The sequence below is a fragment of the Tigriopus californicus genome, chromosome 10 (genome assembly GCF_007210705.1).
Source record: "Tigriopus californicus strain San Diego chromosome 10, Tcal_SD_v2.1, whole genome shotgun sequence".
In the NCBI taxonomy this organism is placed as follows: domain Eukaryota; kingdom Metazoa; phylum Arthropoda; class Copepoda; order Harpacticoida; family Harpacticidae; genus Tigriopus; species Tigriopus californicus.
The window spans coordinates 10,022,461-10,043,008 of record NC_081449.1 but is presented as its reverse complement, the minus strand read 5'-3'; the positions used below and the strand labels follow the sequence as shown (position 1 = coordinate 10,043,008).

The following is a 20,548-nucleotide window of genomic DNA, read 5'->3' as shown; positions in this document are numbered from 1 at the left end:
GTTTCTTGGAGCGTAGATTTTTTCCACTTGGACAAAATATTTCTAGAAATTCATCCAATCCAAATTTGGCCATCAGCTTTTGCAAACAGTTTTCTTGGATTAGAATAAATGAAGTATGCGGTCTACATAACTGATATGGCGGGGAAGGAGTCAGTTGTGAGTTTGCTCCATACCCGTCAACCTTTCCCTTTTTAACCTCAAATTTCAACCAAGTTGTGATTTAGTGACGCAATCGAATGACTTGGCCTTCAATCTGGCCGAAGCAATTGACCTTAAATTGCCTCCATATGGGGCTAACTTTTTTATCCATACCTGCCTGCATGCATGCGAGCTAGCTTGCTTACTCGCTTGCATCCATTTGTTCGATGATGCATTTCCTTCCAAGATTAAGGCAGGGATAAGCGAATTCGCCAATTGAACGCCGCGTAATGAGGATGCTGGGTGAGAGGCTCGGGATATTACTCGGCTCGAAAATGGGCGAACAGCCAAAGAGTGGCCAGACCAGCGGTGAGTGAGCGAGAGGTGGGCATGATAGGATCTGGCGTCTGAATCAAATTCGGCGCCAACTGATCTATTATCTTCGTTGCCAACTTTTTCTCTCGCCATTGGATCAGCGATTCTTGGGAGATCTCAGCGATCGCATGTGCTTCCATCATCATGGCCATGGAAAAAAGCCGTTCTACCATGTTCAGTACAGAATGAACACGTTGCTTGCTGCCTTGACGCCTTTAAGATCGAGATCAGAAAGCTTCAAAAATTTCAGCCTCCACCGTGAATCGTTCCATTCCCCAGTCACGGCAGAACTGTGCACCTTTCCAACGAGATCGTTTTTGACTTGGAGGAAGGAAGATATATGGAAGACGGTAATAAGTCCCACAAAGACCTAGTGCCAAATTCTTTTCACCAAGCCTTATCATTCATCGAGACCTAATTAAACGATATGGCACACGAAATGCATTTAAGGCTACAGTTCTGTGTAGTACAATAGTGACGAGCTGTCGGTTGGGAGGACGCATTTGGTCCTTGGAAAGAGCATCACGAAATGCATTTCTCCTTCCTCAATTTCCGACTCCTTTTCGTACTCGGAACTTATGAACTAGAAGTTTCATCCGTTTCCTACGAGAATAACGTGCCTAGAATGAAACAAAGCAAAGGCTTCACTTTTTTTGGCGGTTCCTACAACCAATGAACATGCACATTGATGTTTCGATGAAGTTCGTGTATGTACGTAAGTGGTATGGGGATCAATCTAAGATCTGGATATTGGAATATGTTTGTCTCCTATCACGAGCAACAGAGGCCGGCCATTTTTTGAGATTTTACATAAAGGTCATAACCCGGGGAGAGGTTTGTCCAGTGCCTAATAAGGCTTTGACATATTCTACCTAGCGTATCTTCTAGGCATTTAACCAAGCAAGGCCCAATCAAATCATTGCCCTGGCTGGTTATGTCGTTCACGACAGCCTTGAGTAGAATTAGTCACATTGTTCCCTCGATCTTGAAGTTGCTTACCTCTCTCTCGAACACTAATTGGAAGAGAATTACGTCCTTTCTGGTCTTTGCGTGTATCTGTGAGCATGCTGAGTTTGTTCTTGTTCGGCTGAATCACGTTCGTACATACCTTCTTACAAGTGATGACTTTGAACTATCATGGTTTAGGCCGAGCTTTTCCACTCGTGGAAGCGAAATGGACCTTGGGTGACATGTCAGAAATTAGGTGCTCCTTCTCCTCTCCTTCATATCATCTCAAGGTTGTCTGGACCAAGGTTGGTGGGCATTTTTTGTAGTAGTTGTAAAATTGTTGACTGCCGGGCAATACCTCATCCTGGTAATTAGTGAGGGAATAATGAGTGTTTTCTTAATATCTTGGGCTCGTTTTGCTGCGATGATGACTTCGATAAACCAAGTCAAGAGAAGAGCATAGCAGTACGAAAAAGTCTCACCGACAATTTGACCCGGGCGGCGACTCAAACCCGGATTTTCCAATTGCAAAATTCCAACGGTAAGGCTTGATCTAGCGTTGTCCGACCCCCTGAGTCAATGTGCCTCAAGTCTCAAGGCGTTTGTGTAACGTGTGGCTTGACTTTCATCTTTTGGGGCGCCATTCATCGACCTACCTACCTTCCTACCTACCTACGTATGTACCTACCTACATACTTACATACATACATACATACATACATACATACATACATACATACATACATACATACATACATACATACATACATACATACATACATACAAGCATAGAGAAAGAGAATAAGTTCACGTGTTCTCTTTAGCTTCTTTTTGTGCGGTTGTGTGGTTGAGTGAGCGCGTTTGGACGTTTTGTAGATCAGGTAATCGGATTACTCCTCCTATTGTGCTCGTTTTTAGGAATGTAAACACGAGATCGGGACAGCCAAATTGCTGCATCATTATTTACTCGAAGAACAACCATTATCGTGGCTAATTCACCCTCAGCACGTAGAGCAGTCAGTTAGCGTGTCGAGAAATTGACAAAAGCCGGGTTAGTGAGCAATCCTGATGATACATAGATATATACAAGTGCGTATATATGCATAAATTGATCGGTATGAAAAGAAAGAAGGTCCAAGGGAAGTTTGAAGTCAATTTCCGGCCAGAAGGTGAGGAAAACCACAAAATGTTAGCGGCTCAAAATAACAATTATTTCTACCCAGTCATGACGATGAATTTGAGCTTGATTTCCTTCGGTTCCAAGTTTCCACAACATTGGCATACATTACAACGCATACACTGTACGTATATATATTAGTCGCTAGAAATTGGGTGGGGCGGAATCCCGCTGAGATTAAAATGGGCAGGGTTGGTCCACATGCAGGATGTTCAACACAACAAGAACAACAACAACAGTACCAGGGGAAAAAAGGAACCGCTATTCCTTCTCCTCTTGCCCATATTATGGTCTGCTACCCTCTTACGATCAAAGATGACAAGTGAGTGTTCGGCTCAAGAAATTGTCCACCTACACATCTCGTGTGCTCACATTGACCAAAGGATCACGTTGTCGGGATACGCATTACTTTGACTATCCATCTGACTGCCCGCTGACCAAAGTCATTCAACACGACACGTCAGTCTTAAGTGAGCCCACCACCTCTAAGGAGGTCAGTTCATGATGACTGGGGTAGAAACCCCGCTTCACTCTCTCGTATTGTGCCAAATTCTAAGAGCAATTTGCGAATTTCAAGTTCCGATGCCAAAATGGAGATGGATGAGCCACGGGCAAAAAGATTGGCAAACAGTCGGCAGCAAGTGATTGCTCTCGAGACGTCAGACCGTAAGAATGAGCGTTGGCTTCAATGGTGGCGAGTGAGTGCAATGAGAGATGAACGAATTCTCCTTGGCCAAAATGAGAGACCTATTTAGACCCTCTAGACTCTTGACGCTAGAAGTGCTGTACAGTATCTAGGGTATGTATGTTATGTAGTCCATACATACTATTACTTAGAGTGTGTTACAGTAGAAGGTTTAGTTCGAATGATGTTATTCATTTACTATTCTGGACTTGCAGATTTGCTTGCTCATCCTTAGCTATTCTCAACCTCAATTGCGAAGCTCTAAATTTGCAACTCTGAAAAGAAATTTCATCCTTGAGCAATTCTCTCTGTGATTTCTTTTTTTTTCGAACCGAATATGATGAAAGAAGGCGTCATGAAGGGTTTCAATGGTTTCAATATATTACTTACATTAGACACAAACGCTTTCCACTTTGAAAACCAATTGCTTCACAGAGTGATCCTTATTAATCATGCAAGATCACTCACTTGTGAGTATTTCTAATTCAGGCCTGGCATTTTCAGAGCCATTGATTGGACCACTTTCAAGGTGAACATTTATCTCCTAACGACGAAGATCATGCTCGAGATGTACTTCCAAATTTTGGACGAAGCTTGTATGTAGTATTTCGAAGGATGATAACTTTGGGAGCAGATGTCACTTGGATCTCATGGTTTGGTGGAATTGCAGCTGAATTCTGTCTTGGTTGTTAATTGACGACAATACCACGAGTCTAAAAGAATTCTCAAATCAATCTTCGTTTGGCCAAGGTCTTCACCGGGGCATTTTCAACTTGCAAATCCGTTCATGAGGTGAGCTCCTGTCATCAGCAAATCTAAATCTAAGGCATTTGCCAAAAAAGATTGGCAAGGTCAATGGTGCCTTATGGGTGGTTAACTTCCTTCAATGATTGGCCCGAAGCGATCAAGTTGTTTTCTTTCTTTTGTTCGACGATCGCCTAACGGATCATTGGAATTCCATTATCCCACATGTCGGCAGACGTTATTAACTTTCCAAATTTCATTGCCACCGCTAGAGAACAACCATCCCACGTCCCCAGCAGCACAATTGGGGTTTCTTCTCTGTATTTATCTCCCAATAATAAAGTTTAATGACGATGGAACCTTGAGACAAAAGAGAATAGTAGCCTGAAATCGAATGCAAATATTCTCGTTAAGGGACGCATTTTTTCATGCATGCCAAGCCTATCATGACAAGTCTCCCCACGATTGCCAAGCCAGGATTAGGAGCGAAAAGTGTGAGGAGAAATGTCTATCATGTGCCAAGGCAAAACGACTCATTATTTTCGCCCAGGAACACCCGCTCGACGTTTTTGGGAAGTGTGAATCGCGTTGACGGGATGCTTTGTGGCAAGATCCATCAAAGACAGGACAGACAAATTGGTACAATCAATAATTCACAGGCATTCGAGGGATCTACGTGCTCTTCACATACGTAGTCTCACTCAAACTGGCAAGGTTTCGAAAATCTTGATATTGACGGATGATCAATTAATTTGATTGGACCATGTCATCAATCTGTCACTGGCTACGTAGACCTCTCCTGGTCTCACCAATGTACATCACCACATAGGAAAGATACATTAGTTATCCATTTTCAAGAGCAATCCCCATCTTCGACTGTGCATAAAACAATGCTTCGCTACAAATCCTGAATACTCTTTTGGATAGCTTGTAGTCTCATCGACTCATTTCAAATAATGAGCTCTTGGTTTTCCCTTGCAGGTATTGCTCGTCATTGGGTGTATAGGTCTTAGCCAGGCCAAGCCAAGCCCTCAAGACTCGTACGGCTCACCTCAAGCCAATTCGGTGGATACCTACGGTTCGCCCAAGGGACCGGCCTGTCGAACTGATGTTTCAGCCAACCCATTGCCTGGAGCCGAGTGCAATGCCAATGCTCCCAATTGTCAGGATCAATGCTCCACCACGTATGAACAGAAGTGTGAGACCAAATATGACAATCAATGCCAGACCATCAACGAGCAAAAGTGCGAAACTGGTTACGAGAGCAAATGCGAAACGGTCTATCAATCGGAGTGCAAGTAAGTTCAACTCGTTCGCAATCATTAAGTCGACTTGACCGTAGGGGCTCTCAAACAGACTGTGTTTATACCATGGTATCACACATGCAATTAAGTCAGTTCAGAGTATTAGTCGGAACGCGGCAAGACTCTTGTTGCAACGAGTAGTTGATTGAGGCATTGAAATTGTTCGGGATTGCCTTCCCGCATTGCTCAATATTAAAAAGACCACTTCAGTCTTGAAAATGTCGTGAGAACTAATGTTTTATGATTTCCGCTTTCACCTTTGATTTCAGACATCACTTTGGTCTTGCCTTTTTATTCGAAACCTGCACTTTGTTTCCAGAACCGAATATGATGACCAATGCAATACTGTCTATGATCAGGTAAGACAGTCTTAACCAATTGTTGAGGGAATTTCTCGCTTGACCCCAATGGTCAATGCTATCTGCGTACGTATACTACTGGGAATTCCTCTCTCTTCTTGTCCTTAGAAATGCGAGACCACTTACCAGACTACTTACGACAACCAATGTGAGACCAAGTACGACAACCAATGCGAGACCGTCTACGAGGACAAGTGTGAGACTCGTTATGAGGACAAGTGCAACACCGTCTACGACACTCAATGCGAGACCAAGTACGAGGAGCAATGCCATCAAGTCACCGAGCAGGAGTGCCACACGGAACAGGATCAAAAGTGCGACACTTCCTATGAGCAGAAATGCGAGACCACTTATGAGACCACCTATGAGCAACAATGCCACAACGAATATGACCAGGTAAGTAGAAGGCATTGGCAATGAGTAAACATTTTCCAACGGTTTTCGTTGCTGTGAAGCCGTGGGGTTTCTTGAAAGGCATAACCGTGACTGAACGTACTTGATGGGCCAGTTGTGGCGATTCTCGAATAGCAGTGTGCATTTCTGTCCATTCATTCCAGCAATGCGAGACCAAGTACGACACCATCTACGATCAAAAATGTGAAACTGTTTACGAAACCTTCTACGACCAGGTAAGTGGCAGACTTGAGAATGCCAATTCTAACTGAATGAAGTGACCGTTAAGATTCAGCCTTAATCCCAGTACAGACTAGAGTCTTGCCTTAACTGCGAAATGAAATATTCAGGTTTACGCTCGACTGGAGCGTACGACGATGTTGGATGAAATCTTGTGCTAATTAAAAATGTTCTATAAACCTTCATTGAGCGTAAAATTCCCTGTTAGAGATCTTTTAAAAGTACGTAAATATTCTTCCTCTTTCGCTATTTATTAAGCTTGAACTTGGTCCTTTGTCTGATTATTTACGTACATCGTGGCGTTGGATGTTTGACATAATGTTTCCCGTCTCCCCAGCAATGCTCAACTGTTTATGATACTGTGAATGAGCAGAAATGCGAGACCAAATACGACACGGTTTACGAAGAGCAATGTTCCACCGTCTACGACACTGTCAACGAACAGAAGTGCGAGACCAAGTACGACACCACCTACGATCAGAAGTGCGAGACCAAATACGTCACCGAATACGAGGAGAAGTGTCAAACTAATTACGTGAGTAATTGCGATTAGCTAGCTATTAGTAGGCAAATGACCTAGTGTGACACGGGTGATGAACTGTTCGCTTAAGTGAGCAGCCCTCCTTGAACTCTTGGTTCACCTTTGGACCTTTGCAAGGGCCAATCCTGTCTTGACGCTTGACGAAAAACCAAAAGTCCAAGACGATGAACCGACCAGACTTGCATGTCCCCTTTGATTTGGAACTTGATGCACTAACAGCTCTATTTAAAATTAGGTCGAAGAGTGTAACACTGCCTACGAGGATAAATGCGAGACTCAATACGAGACCACCTACCAGGAACAATGTCACACCGAGTACGATACCAAATGTCAAACTGTCTACGACACCCACGTAAGAGAAAAAAAGCCAACGACAACTTCTAGTTGAGTTAGAGGTTCAATACATTTTTCTCAACAATTCAACAATTTCTACTTGATTTTCAGATGGATCAAAAATGTGAAACCAAGTACGAATCTAAGTGTGAAACAAAGTATGAGACTCAATACGACCAACAATGCCGCACGGAATACCGAACGGAGTACGACACCGTCTATGAGGTGAGCTCCTTGTGTTTGATTATTATATGTCATATTATTTTATTATGATAATGGAAGTTTCTGGATGCCACGATTCGATTGCATTTTGCAAAACTGCTATGGTACATGCATTATTTGCAGTTTTGCAGAAGAGTCATGGCCCTTTGGATTGAGACTTTGAAATGGCGTCTGTTACAAATTCAAAGTAGCTTTGTTTTGATAAGCAAATACATGTGCCGTACATGTTGTTAAATGAAACAAAAACAACACATGAAAACCATTCATGGTGCTGAAGATTTTTTTTTTCATGAGAACCAATTCCTTTTTGACCCATCAGGAGAAATGCGACACCAAATACGACCAGAAATGCGAGTCCAAGTACGAGACCGAATACGAGACGCAGTACGAGCAATCGTGTCAACAAGTTCCAGAGAAGGAGTGTTCCACAACTTACGAACAAGTTTGTCAACTCCAATACGAAACCGAATACGAGGAAGTGTGTGAAGAGGCCCAAGACGAGTATGGTGCTCCCCAAGCCCCCGCTGTCGGAAACACCGATTCTTACGGAAGTCCCCAAGGCCAAGCCATTGACAGCTATGGTTCCCCTCAAGCCAATGAGGTGGACGGCTATGGAGCCCCCAAAGGCCCTGTGTGTAAGCAAGTGCCTAAGCAAGTGGAGAAGCAGAACTGCAACAATGTCCCTCGAGAGGTCTGCAAGGATGTCTACCGCAATGAGTGCAACCAAATCGCCAAGCAAGTGCCTAAGCAAGTGCCCAAGGAGGTTTGCAGCCAAGTAGCCCGCGAAGAGTGCAACAAGGTGCCTCGCCAGGTGCCTCGTCAAGTTCCCGAACAGAAATGCGAACAGGTTTCCAAGCAGGTCCCCAAACAGGAATGCAAGCAAGTGGAGAAACAAGAGTGCTTTGACGTCCCCCGACAGGTCCCCCGAGAAGATTGCAAGCAAGTGCCCCGACAGGCTTGCGAGAACATTCCCCAACAACACGAGAATGAGGTGTGCACCCAAGTTCCACGTCAAAACTGCGTCAAGGTTCCTAAGCAGAGCTGCCAGAACGTTCCCAAGCAGGTGGCCAAACAGGAATGTAATCAGATCCCACGCCAAGTCCCCAAGCAAGAGTGCCACAACGTTCCCAAACAAGTGCCTCGTCAAGAGTGCAAACAAGTTCCCCGACAAGTGGAGAGTCAGAATTGCTACAACGTGCCCAGACAAGTGCCCCGAGAGGAGTGCCAAAATGTGCCCCGCCAAGAAGCCAGCGAAAAATGCGGTCAAGTGCCTCGTCAGGTGAGCCGCCAGGAATGCAGACAAGTGCCTCGAGAAGAATGCACCAATGTGCCCAAGCAAGTGGAAAGCCAAGAGTGCAAGCAAATCCCCCGCGAGAACTGCTACAACGTGCCAAGACAGGTGTGCAATCCCACCTACCGCCAAGAATGCGAGAAGGTGCCCAAGGAGAGTTGCCAACAAGTGCCTCGTCAAGAGTGTAACCAAGTGGAGCGACAAGAATGCAAAAAGATCCCGCGAGAGAGCTGCAAACAGGTGCCCCGTCAATCTTGCCAACAGGTTCCTAAGCAAGAGGCTAAACAGGAGTGCAAACAAGTGCCTCGCCAAGAGTGCCAGAAGGTTCCCCGCCAAGCGTGCACCCAAGTGCCCAGTCAGCAGTGTGACCAAGTGCCCAAACAGAACTGCTACAATGTCCCACGAGAGCAATGCGAGCAAGTCACTCGCCAAGAGTGCAAGCAAGTGCCCCGTCAACAATGCACTCAACAGTGCACCAACACCTACACTTGTCAAATCTGTGAACAGACTGATTCCTATGGCTCGCCTCAATCTAGTCCCGTCCAGCCGTCCTACAGTTCCCCGGCACAACCCTCCTACTCGGGCAAATAGGAATATGACCGCAGGCCTGACTTGGGCGGAAGACCCTATCCGCCTTTTCCCAGTTCCCTCTTCATTTCCTTGTTAACAAAAACATACCCCATACCCTCTCCCTGCTGCCATACAAGAAACCACTTCTCCACCGTCAGCTAGCCTGATCGGAAGAGAACAAAAGCATCGCCTTTTTCATTATCATGACCCCCAAATCTTTTTTTTTCTCTTCTTGAAGTGCCCCCAACTTTGGATTGCCCTTTCATTCAGTCACGGATTTTTAGTCTAGTCATCATTGCAGTAGTCGCCACAAATGAAGACCGATCCCAGAGTCGACGACGATCAATTCCCTCAAGTGAGAGGGGTTTCATGAACCCTTTCGTTCGCCCGTCGCCCCTAAAGCTTCAAGTGAACTGTTCCTCTCATTTGGAACGCCATTGTCATCTGACACATACGTCTTCATACGATATTGCAAGCGGATATGCTAGTCATCATGCATCATCGCCCGTCTTTAGTCCACGCTCTAAACTCGCTCGTACGTACGCAATTCAAGTCATGAGTGACGAGAATAACGAAACAAAAAATTTGGACGATAGACTTCTCTACCTAAAGAACTAGCAGATCTGACTAGCTCCCCATCAATACTATGCGAAGAATCAAAGGATGTAGCCGCAAGCCCTTGTCTGTGTGTCTGCCCGGCCCCAAGAACCATCGTCATCTATTTCACAATCCATCATTGTTGTGATAGGACAAGACGAATTGCTCAAAAAAAAAGTCGTGTCTGCAACATTACAATTTTTGCCTCGAAAGTCACCGCTACCATGTACTATGACGATTACTAGCACTTCTGGCAATTTGAAAGCAGCGCTCAGATCACAGATCATATTCCAATACTACATTTTTACCACAACCACCCAACCATTTTCCATTTTGTTACCAGAGAAGCGCCATGACCATCATGACTTGGTTGATCCAAGTCACTTGAGTTACAAAGCGTAACTTCTCCTTTGTTTGTTCAACTATTTTTGTGTGTACCTTATCCCACAAGATAGGTACATACTGTACCTATCTTGAATGCGGTGTTGTTATTGTTATTTGACCTATTTATTAGGGGGAGAATGATATCAATAAACCAGTTACAAAATCAAGCATCGCCAGTTCTTCCTAACCAGTCTAGGTGTCAGGAAAATAAATGATTTACCAGGGAAAGTAAGTTCAAATTGGATGATTGCTAAATTGGGCAGGCTTCATGCATTGATTTAGCACCTATCCATTGCTTTGGAGTGGAACGCCATTATTCTTCAAGACTTTGGAGGGTCGCCTGCTGAGTTTATATTCTGTGGCTAATTAAAGTCATACATACATATATGCGAGAGTTAGAGCTACGTGGTAGCAAGATGAAATGAGGCGATAATTCGAATGTGAACCCCTATCCTCGACTACGTGCGTTTAGGTAGGGATCAGGAAACAAGACGAGGAATGAGGGCTTCCTAACGATGGTGGCGTCAAAGATAAGACTCGTCAACATGACCAAACAAATACAACACACCTTGGTCTATTGGGCAACGGATGCTTAAACAGAGAAGCAAGTCGAGCAATCGTAAGACTCGCATGATCGATCGTCATTTCGACTGGCGTGAATGAATTCTTGGGTAAAACCGTCCAATCTCTTTGGCATCAATTTGGTCACGATATCTGTAATGAGGATTCTTTGGTCCGATCGCTTCGTTTCTCGCCCAAAGATGCAAGCAATCTTTTTCATACAATCGGGGTGGGTCTCTATCATGGCCAACATGACAATAGCATCCTTCAAGCGCTGACCATAGTCGGGTAGGGTGTTTGGCAGAGGAAAATCTCCATTGTCATCCTCTAGAATGAAGTTGTCCTCGACATCCCGACGCTGCCTTTGATTGTTGGGGCCCTGGAAATCGATGGGAAGCTTCCATAGCAATGGCACGTCCTCCTTGGAGGTGGCATTCACAGATTTCAAGTTCAAGAAGACCGAGCTTACGGTGAGAGCCAAGAAAGCGGCCACAGTCGCGGGCAAGACCGCCCTGGCCAATTTAGCATTATCGTCCAACTCGTTCTGGCCATTGGGGCCATTAAATGCATTGGTAACAGCTTGTTGAATGCTGTCAAAGGTTTTATCTTGCAAAACATTGCTGTCATCAAAGCCAGGAATTGGGGAGGCCCGATAATAGGGAGTCTCGGAACCTTCATACTGATAAGGGAAACCAACTTGAGCGTACGAAGGGTTATTATTAAATTCTTGATTGGTGAGAGCGTAGTTATATGGCGAGACTTGTTGAACTTGTTGAGTCTGTTGCTCTTGTTGGACTTGTTGTGGGACTTGCTGTGGAGAAGATTCGACACCCCAAAGCTCTTGATTATAGGGCGTGTATTGGTACGAGTAAAGGGGTGCGGGTTTATTGGTTGTTCCTCCAAAAACTGACTGGAAAATGAAGCGTGCATCCCTTGGACGATCGTTGCCACTTTCGGCTCCCTCGTCTTCTTGAATCCCAGGATCTGAGCGAGAATAATTCTCGATTTGTCTCTCGTCATTGGAATCAATGGCAACCACCTCCAAAGGCTGTTTCTTCAAACGTTTGACCAGTCTTCGCTTCTTCGCTGCCCCAATTTGTTCAACTAAACAGATACACACAGCGAGGATAATCACATGTTTGAAGTTCATTGTGGAAGGTAGAAAATAGGGTTTGGCGTGTGCTCAGAGAAGAAGTGTTTTCTTTGAAATCCAGGAATGAACTAAGGTTTTATGCCCAGATGAATATCTATTTATCTCGTCGTTGGAAGAACCTCACAAGGCGTGTTTGTTGTTTTCGTAGAGGTGATGATGGTCTGGCGGGATGAGGAGGTGGCACTGGTGACAGCAATAGTAGCTAGCTGTTCCTCTTCAACATGTTCAATCTTAAACCCGCAACGACCATGACATTGACATTGAAGGCTAAATGCATATCATTTGGAGAACAACTCCCATCGTTTGTCAACTAACTTTCTGCTTTTATGCGACGCAAATCTTCATGAGGGACAGACACTTTCTTACTCTTGTTAGCGAGACAATCGTATATGGGGAAATCTTAAAAGATGAAAATGATATTTTGATAGCATTAGCTACATACTATACTGTATTGCACCTACAATAGGGGTTTCATTGTTCACAAGTAACCAAATCAGGCTTAAAGCCTGAATAATCATTAGTCTTACATCAAATCTACAACACAGGAATGCGATGGAACTTTATTATCGTGGATGTAAATCCAATTCTTGGAACTTCGCCTCTAGATGGCGCCACAAAAAGGGTAACCAATGGCAAGATTGAAGCCTACGGTTTTTCTATTTTGCTTCCGGATTGATGATTTGATCTTTAGACCAAATTTGTCACTTGATTTCGAGTCCATTGGGGCCTAACAATGATCAAAAGAAGTTTTGAATTCTCTTGGCCACCCTTGTTGGTCGGTCCTAAATGAAATTAAAAAAATGGGCAAACATTTGAAAAATTTGGCGTTTCGGTGCTATGTTGCGTCGGTAAATGAAATATGTATGAATAACGGTAACAGGGCCAAATCTCTTTTATTCAAAGTTTGCTAGTTTTTGATAGAGACTCTGATTTTTGTAAGATTGTGAAGTGATACTTCAGTAAATTCATGTAGCACCATCTGGATCGGTAAGCACTGGCGCTCTCTAAAAATCTTGGTTAAAAGTGAAGCAGCCTTTTTAAGCCCTCCGACTGGGGCCTTTTTTTCCTTTTCCATTGATTAAGTTTTCCAGGATGGCAAGGTGAATTTCTCAAACACTAAAAACAGAAAGGAGGAGCCAGAGGAGACGCGACATTCGTTGCGAAGCCATCATCCCATATTGATGATGAAGAACTCATTGTTTCCGCATCGTAGTTGCTGCTGGATGTCGTTCAGTTCTGAGCAAGGACAAATGTTAACCTAAGTGCGACAACTAATATCGCAGGGATTACCTCGCAAAAAAACTTCAGGTTCTTTTAGATCACTTGTTAATCTTAAAGCAATTAAGGTGTCTGATCGTGGATATGAAAAGCCGTTCGTTTCATTTGAGTCGGATTATACTGCTGTTTCACGACTTAGCCATGATTCGCGGGTTTGGTTTCAATTCCATCCCAAACATTGTCTTGATGTGTTGTTGCCCTGCCTCTTCAAGGTTCCACGAGCATGTAGGTAAAAAAATAAAGATTTTTTTGAACAGATCTGGCCCCACCCGAATGCACTATACTGTATGTTGATGTACCTCCTGTAGCACTGCCCGATTGAATTTCTCAAGTATCGAAGTTCTCACACACAGGATGGTGCCGCATAGATTTAAGGCGAAGCAGAGTAGATATCAGACGATGTAATGAATCCGTCTCATGGAGAATAAAAAGGAATCAAGGACGAGCGTGAATAAAAACACTCGAAAATGGTTCTATTTGCAGGAATCATACACTAAATGGCTGACATGGTTAACGTGAGGCATGTAACAGAGAGAGAATGGAGATGAACTGACTGATAAGAAAACTGGATTTCCCACCATTCTTGGGAATTACAATGGTCTAGTCCTTAAAGACCCCCTCGCTTGAAGGTGTCGAGAAATCTTTTGCATTTGGGACAGGTGTGGGTGACGTCCAAGAGGTCGGAGATGCAACAAGGCAAAAAGGCACAAGGCCAACATCTGCAAGAAAAACGAACCAACCAATCGTTGGTCTTTTTTGTTTCACCTCAACTTCTACGGTATTTGATCTCACCCAATAAGGCACAAACTGGCGGAGAGCGCGTAAGCAAAGCATCCAATTTCTGGACTCGTTACTGACACAATCACTTGGTGACAGTATGGACAGGTCATGTGTACAGGATCCTCACCCAAGTTCAGTTTGCTACTACTGGCAGGCAGCTGAGATAGGGCTCGGGATGGACCTGCAACGACATCCACGAATACATCACGGCGTACATGATTATTTTTTCTTCTTCTTTCTAATTACTTATCTCTTCGTATTGAAGACTGGAATACGGCGAGTTGAATTGGCTCTGCTGGGGGAAATGGTAGAGCCAAGTGGGACCACCTGAATCAACAAAGGAGGATGAGCGAGATGACAATCAGTTATTTTGAGTAGTGATGGCAGACAACTGTTATCCCATATTTCACGCTTTTAGTGCTATTTTGTTGCTCAATTTGCCCATCTTCCGGCGTATTTTCACATTTAGGGGCTTCCTCCGCATATCTTGAGTCTTTTGGGGATAGTGCATTAAATTAACCATCAAAGAAGGTCAGAGCATACACATTTTGAATTATTTTGGCCATTTTAATTGAACCTTATAGATTTTGTTCGCGATTAAAAAAAAATCAAAATCAACTTGAAAGCAAGTCCGTTGAGACCCTGTAGAGCCCAGGCGTGGACAAAGTGACTCTTAACCTATTCCGTGCTTAGGTAAAATTCATCAGGGAATTGATGGAGATCTTTTAAGATGTACCGGTCACAATTTGGCCCTTGTCTGTGTTGAATTGGCCATCTAAGAAACGGCCATTGACGGGTGAGGGCATTGACTTTACATAGTATGAAAAACTTATCAAAGGGTATTTGCTGACCTGCAGCCTAGTTTTCAGGGGCTACAAACCAATTAACGCTCAAAAAAACTGACCTATGGTCTTTATGGGTTTTAGTATACTTTTTTGTACGTGAATCTTGAAAACTTCGAATTTCATGACTTAAACTCGAAAAAGTTGCCTTTTTAGCCGAATTTTTTTTAATTGAGAAAACTGCGATAAAACGTTGAGAAATGTGAAACAGGTTGTGAGAATGATCAAAAAAGTGTGAAAGGGCAAGAACAAAAATAATGCACAAAGATTGTTGCAATGGTAAAAGATCGCTTTGAGCCCCTTTTAGCCTCTTTGGTGCGTTTATATCTATTACAAAATCTAGGCATACAGCTGCATTTACTAGGTTGCCCTTTGACTTTCTTCGTTCTATTCACAAGAAACTAACATTTCTTAAATGCAATGTTTGAAATTAGGACACGTTTTAAATTCATATGAATGTTATGGTATACAATTGATTCTATCCTGGAGCCTAGTGATATTGTTCAGGGCGCTTTTGTTCACAAAATGATTTTGGGTTTTAGTTGAATCAACCCCGTCGTGACAGCAAGTACTGCTCAACAGCAGTTCTCTTACTCGTTGGCTTTCCGAAACAGAAAACATGGAGTTCGTTGGTACACCTAATATTGCATACGTTTAAGTCGTTAGACCAATCATAATCTTTCATTTTAACCATACCAGAGATTACATTCCTTGAAACAGTTAGTAAAGCCGGTGAAAATCCAAACCAAAAGAAATTGCAAAAATATTCTGGCCTAGGATATCATTCTTCATCTGATCATGCTCCACGGAAGTAAATAAGAAAGCTCCCCAACAAGTAACAAGTTCAGAAGGAAGCAGAAAAGGACCCAAATGTAAAAACGGCTAAAAATGTGGTAAAATGTGAAAGCTAGCAAGCAAAAAGACGAAAAAGAGGAAAAATAGCCTTGAAAAAGTGAGAAAATTGCCATAGATTAATTTTTTAGCCCAAAAAGGCAAGAAAAATGTTCAAAAGCTTTTTTCAGGTTTTGATTTTTTTAAGGTCTATTCATTAGATATTGCTTGGGTCAAAAACATTTATTGTCTAATTTTTATAAACGATTTCTTATTCATAAAGTCCCAGGATTGCGTCAGATCCTTTTAAACTGAACTACCATTTACGTTTAGTTTTAGTTCTTCATAAGATGTTGGAGGCGGATCGAGTCAGACGAGCAACCTAGAGGGCAGCCTATTTTAGGAGCCATGTCATGTCAGCTGTTTTTAGACTAGTTAAGAATTAAGTATCGCCGTTCAGCCACGTATAAGTCTCTCGAAGGATCTCTCTCTATCAAAAGTAGATATAAGCGATCCAAGTAGTGGATGCGCCTGCAGATATTTTTGCCATTTTGTTGCCTACGCTTCCATATTTCATGTGCATAATTCAGATGATACAAAGAACATCTTGCACATTTCCCCTGTCACTGATTTCGAGGGATTGAAATATCTTGGCATATTATTTGCTGCTCTGGCTAAAAATTCTGAATTTACCTCTGACGACTTTCCATCGTCAATGCCAACGCCAATAAGGGGGCTTTTATCCTACGTCAAGCCCATCTGGCGACAGAGATTTAAAAGGGAAGAAGACACATATGCTACCTAGATTACTAACTAAACTTCAGGTGGCTATCATGAAAAAAAGTTATTTGCCGATTATGTAACCATGTGCTTTCAGCTCATATCAGATTCTTAACGATTTTGATAAAGACAACTGCTGCCCATTCGTAATGAATGTAGTGGACAAGTTTACTAAGAACTACAAAAGCACGCTCTGGATGTAACAATTCAAACCACTTTTCGTGGCACGTGGCGCGATTAGTTCGGCCGAATTAAATCTCTTTCTTCTTACCCGAGGGTGCGCCATAACTGTTCCGTCGAGAGGGTGGATTGGGACACCCTTTGACTGATTCGTTGTAGGAAGGGGGTGGGGGACATCCCTGGGCCATTTCGAATGGAGACGAGAAAGAACAGACTCAAGGATTCATGCATCAAACCTGACTGACTATTTGCAGCCTAACACAAAACATATGTGAAATAACTTCAACACATGCATTAGAATGGCGACGGCCTGCAGAGTCTGCGTTCCTTCAGCGAGACACGGGCTTTCTCGAAGATGTTTTTTACACTTGTCAAAGCAGCCCATCCCATCGACAGAAGCAAAAGAACCTTTTCGGGGGTATCTGAGAAGGTCAAACAAACCGGCGAGTGAACTAGTTGCTGACTTAAATAGCAACATATTTTACCTGAAACACAAATTCCATTGGGCTTGACATATCTTCTTCGTCCAACCAAGCCCATATAAATTGTCAGTATCACGCTATGAGCCGGGAAGGTCAAAATGAGTAAATGAAATTTGGCAACTTAAGCCCCCTTTTTCACCTTTGCTCTTGATTTCCTCCGGCACTTTTATTTTGTACCGATTTTCCACGTTTGGATTAAACAGTGGTCTTTGGTTTGATTCGATGCCGTTTCTAGCGCTAGAGTTGGGCATATCTTTCAAAATAAAAGATGCCGCTAAAATGAAAACGTAAAATGCAAAATTCTGATCGATTCTGATCATATATGAACATGCCAAAGACAGTTTGCCCCATCTTCCTGATGAAAGCGATCAACGGGAAGATGCCATTGGGTTCCGACTACTCTGACATCAACTTGATCTTCTGTACTAATAATGCATCACCCAAGGCTCAGTTGACCGCCACACCATGATTGAGGAACAAATGAACACAATCATTCATTGTTGGAGGGGTAAAATGAATCCCTTTACATTCTTGTTTTCAAAATAAACATTTTCAAACTAAACGTCATTAAAAGTAGCAGTTTCAAATCCAAAAAGACTTACGACGTCGAGTTGATCAAGAAACACACCATAACTGTTCTACCTTTTTTCTTTAGGCTAGCTTGCTTACTTTACTTAAGTTAGGAGGTTATGCATCCTTTTCATTCCACTTTCGGATACTCTTAGCTTCTATGAAAGGCTTTTCTGTCCAGTACTTTTTACCCCTCCCTAGTCATTGGTAAGCCCGGTAAAAAAGCTGAACAGTTAAATACTTAAGGATTAGACGTACATTTCTTGACTCCCTTTCTAAACTACTCCCTAGAATTACAATGCCTAGCTTGATGAGTTAAGGACGGAAAAGTGTCTGAAACAAAAGTCCTAGGATAAATCCTAATTTCATTCACCAATCAAGTAATTTTCAGCACGGAGTTAGGAAAGTTAAGTTTTAATCCGATAAAAAAGGACTAATACTGAGTCGGCCGGAAATTATATTGGGCCAAATTGCTCTCAAAGATGAGTATCTAATCCACTTTAATCACTTTGGGATCTCTGAAGAAAGTGTACACCGATTTCAGAGACATTAGGACAGGAATGCCCACCGGCAAAAACAACGGAATGTAAATGGCATACTTTTGATCTTCGGGAAAATAAAGCAATCCCAGGAGAGTGGGATCAAAGAAAGCCTCTTCAGACGCATCGAAGGCCTCTTTAGATGATTGGAAAGCTTCCTCCAAGTGACCAGAGTCGAGCTGTGACTGAGCTTTTTCGAAAGCGTTCACAGCTTTGAAGACCCGCTCGCCCACGTCCTCATTGATGACGATATTCGATATTTGAGTCAAAAGATGCGAGAGGGATTGCAACGTGAGTCGAGTCAAGACTAGATTTTCAAGAATGCGGGATCTCATGAGGTAGTCGTACTCCCATGAACGCAAACTCGGATGAGGTAGAACAACAATGCCATTGGGCGCTTGGGAATCACTCTGGAGTCCCAAAAGGAGACGGAGTTGGCTAAGAAAAATACTCATGTATTTGCCTAAATGAATTTCAGACGTGTCTCCGGGGGCAGGGTTATGTATGGCCACGCCTCCCCATCGAGGAATGATGAATGCGTTGCTTTCCAACGGTTCTTCGGAATGATCGTTCTTTTTAATGACTAAAGGCGATTGTTCCATCGGGGGTACGTACAAGAGGAAATTGAGTCGAGGATTAGACGAAACGTGAGAGGCCAGTTGCGATTCTACGGGATTGATAGCCAACCCGCAATCACGGGCCGTCACGAAATGAACGCCGCCTTTGGTTTCGGGTCGCAGGTTGAGCGAGGTAAGGTGCAAGACTTGGCTGTGCACTGAGAAAGCAGAGTAGTTCCGCAAGTTGTGTAGAAAGGGATCCAGATACTGTTGGAGGCCGCGCTCCACATCCCACGTCAGTGGCGTGACGTCCGGTTGAGGCAGGAGCAAAGAGAACAAAATGTCATAGCCGCGGGCGGCCGTGACACGGCGTAGCACGGAGGCGCGATCCCGATCGTGGCGGGGAGCTTGGATGGCAGCAATCAGGTCGGCAGTGTGCGTTTCCCCTAGCCAGGTCTGACGAAGAGCCAGGGCCAAGTCAGGAATTGCTACGGCACGGTTGATAAACACAATACGGGAATGGCCTAGAATCACGGGGGTCTCGACCGGAACCAGGTCATCGCGACCCACGTCAAACACCAGGATTGAGCCGACGGGCCAACCCCGGTGCAACTCTTGCATGCGGGCCTCCAAGGCGCTTAAAGACGAGGCCGCTTGGGCGGCTTTGCTTTCCTCCTGCGTAGGGGCGCGGCTTTGGAGCTGGAACTCGAATACATCCGAAGGTGGCCCTTCTGCAAGACAAAACGAAAGACAGATCGATGGGTGGGCCAGAGGCTAAAATCAAGGCTTAGAAAGATGGAGGCGGAGGGCGGGCTGACCTGTGAACGCTTTTTGCAACAACAAGCCCAATTGATGATCCTTCCGCACATCCATGGACACGAGATGGATGGCCACGGGCACCTTGAGCGTCTCAGACAGCGTGTGGATCCGCTCATACGGCAAGGGCACGCGAAAGATCTGCGTGGTCTTCCACCATATGGGCACCCCCACCACGGCCATGAAGACGGCAAAACTGAGTCGAGCGCCAATGGAGGCCAACGGGCTTTTTCGGTCCGTCCCAGGCGATGACGCAGTGGGCGCGGGGGACGCACTGGGCGCGGACGAGGGAGCCGCGCGACTCATGACAGAGGCCAAAGGGTCAGGCCGCCGTGGCCACCGCTCTTGGCTCTAGGCGCTAGACGCTAGACGCGCTTCTCCAATGGCCAAGGAATCCGAGGACGGACACGGGTGAGAGGGATACGGGTGGTGCGGGATCCTGGTGATCCTGGTGATCCTGGTGATCCTAATAATCCGGGTGTTGATAGCGTGGCTGACCCGACTAGCCTCAGGTGGGTGTGTACTGTTTGGATGATAGGCGGTGTAGTTGGCTGTCGATGATGGTGAGTTCGGCCCTGCCTCGCTCAAGAAGAACCTAAGACCCCCAAAGACGCAAAGACGCACTCTCGATTTCTCTCTCACTTCTCCACTTCTCTCTCTAAGAACTCTCTTCTCAAGTTAGCCAAAGGTAGCCAGATGCTCGGCTCGCCCAAACATGATTCGATCGATTCGATCGACTGAGCTTATCTTAACGAGAAAATCCCGAAATATCATTGAGGCTCAATTGCGCGTAAATCATTGCACAGTTGATGAAAAAACGAGGAACAAAAACAAATATGGATAAAGCATTGGGTATTCATAGTAATTTAGAATTTAAA

General features: G+C 44.2%; 4 protein-coding genes across 4 annotated transcripts in view; 1 reads left to right on the top strand and 3 right to left on the bottom strand.

Annotated features, from left to right (window-relative positions):
• Positions 1 to 10,468, top strand: part of LOC131888741 (axoneme-associated protein mst101(2)-like) — a 29,757-nt gene extending 19,289 nt beyond the window's left edge. Inside the window, exons 2-9 of the mRNA XM_059237666.1 lie at positions 5,049 to 5,365; positions 5,691 to 5,730; positions 5,839 to 6,126; positions 6,288 to 6,359; positions 6,701 to 6,898; positions 7,140 to 7,256; positions 7,349 to 7,462; positions 7,779 to 10,468. Of these exons, the coding sequence (XP_059093649.1) occupies positions 5,049 to 5,365; positions 5,691 to 5,730; positions 5,839 to 6,126; positions 6,288 to 6,359; positions 6,701 to 6,898; positions 7,140 to 7,256; positions 7,349 to 7,462; positions 7,779 to 9,341 (2,709 nt within the window). The 3' untranslated portion in view covers positions 9,342 to 10,468. The remainder of the gene's footprint in view (positions 1 to 5,048; positions 5,366 to 5,690; positions 5,731 to 5,838; positions 6,127 to 6,287; positions 6,360 to 6,700; positions 6,899 to 7,139; positions 7,257 to 7,348; positions 7,463 to 7,778) is intronic.
• On the bottom strand, positions 10,421 to 12,159 carry LOC131888742 (uncharacterized). The gene is made up of 2 exons (XM_059237667.1): positions 11,332 to 12,159; positions 10,421 to 11,241 (listed from the first exon to the last, which is right to left on the bottom strand). Exons 1-2 carry the CDS (start codon positions 12,010 to 12,012, stop codon positions 10,894 to 10,896), a joined length of 1,029 nt encoding a protein of 342 aa, XP_059093650.1. The 5' UTR covers positions 12,013 to 12,159; the 3' UTR covers positions 10,421 to 10,893.
• A 1,582-nt stretch (positions 12,160 to 13,741) lies between these two features.
• LOC131888337 (lipopolysaccharide-induced tumor necrosis factor-alpha factor homolog) lies at positions 13,742 to 16,981 on the bottom strand. The gene is made up of 4 exons (XM_059237175.1): positions 16,798 to 16,981; positions 14,320 to 14,400; positions 14,086 to 14,254; positions 13,742 to 14,012 (listed from the first exon to the last, which is right to left on the bottom strand). Exons 1-4 carry the CDS (start codon positions 16,892 to 16,894, stop codon positions 13,901 to 13,903), a joined length of 459 nt encoding a protein of 152 aa, XP_059093158.1. The 5' UTR covers positions 16,895 to 16,981; the 3' UTR covers positions 13,742 to 13,900.
• A 1,247-nt stretch (positions 16,982 to 18,228) lies between these two features.
• Positions 18,229 to 20,425, bottom strand: LOC131887658 (GPI transamidase component PIG-S-like). The gene is made up of 2 exons (XM_059236300.1): positions 19,673 to 20,425; positions 18,229 to 19,585 (listed from the first exon to the last, which is right to left on the bottom strand). Exons 1-2 carry the CDS (start codon positions 19,974 to 19,976, stop codon positions 18,249 to 18,251), a joined length of 1,641 nt encoding a protein of 546 aa, XP_059092283.1. The 5' UTR covers positions 19,977 to 20,425; the 3' UTR covers positions 18,229 to 18,248.
• Positions 20,426 to 20,548: the final 123 nt, after the last annotated feature.

Coding starts and splice junctions, on each gene's coding strand:
- LOC131888742 (XM_059237667.1), bottom strand. CDS start 12,012: ATGAACTTCAAACATGTGATTATCCTCGCTGTGTGTATCTGTTTAGTT. Junction 11,242..11,331: donor CCGCTTTCTTGGCTCTCACC/GTAAGCTCGGTC, acceptor ATCGATTTCCAG/GGCCCCAACAATCAAAGGCA.
- LOC131888337 (XM_059237175.1), bottom strand. CDS start 16,894: ATGGCCCAGGGATGTCCCCCACCCCCTTCCTACAACGAATCAGTCAAA. Junction 14,401..16,797: donor CAGTTATGGCGCACCCTCGG/GTAAGAAGAAAG, acceptor TTGTTGATTCAG/GTGGTCCCACTTGGCTCTAC. Junction 14,255..14,319: donor TCTTCAATACGAAGAGATAA/GTAATTAGAAAG, acceptor ATGTCGTTGCAG/GTCCATCCCGAGCCCTATCT.
- LOC131887658 (XM_059236300.1), bottom strand. CDS start 19,976: ATGAGTCGCGCGGCTCCCTCGTCCGCGCCCAGTGCGTCCCCCGCGCCC. Junction 19,586..19,672: donor GTTGCAAAAAGCGTTCACAG/GTCAGCCCGCCC, acceptor TTTGTCTTGCAG/AAGGGCCACCTTCGGATGTA.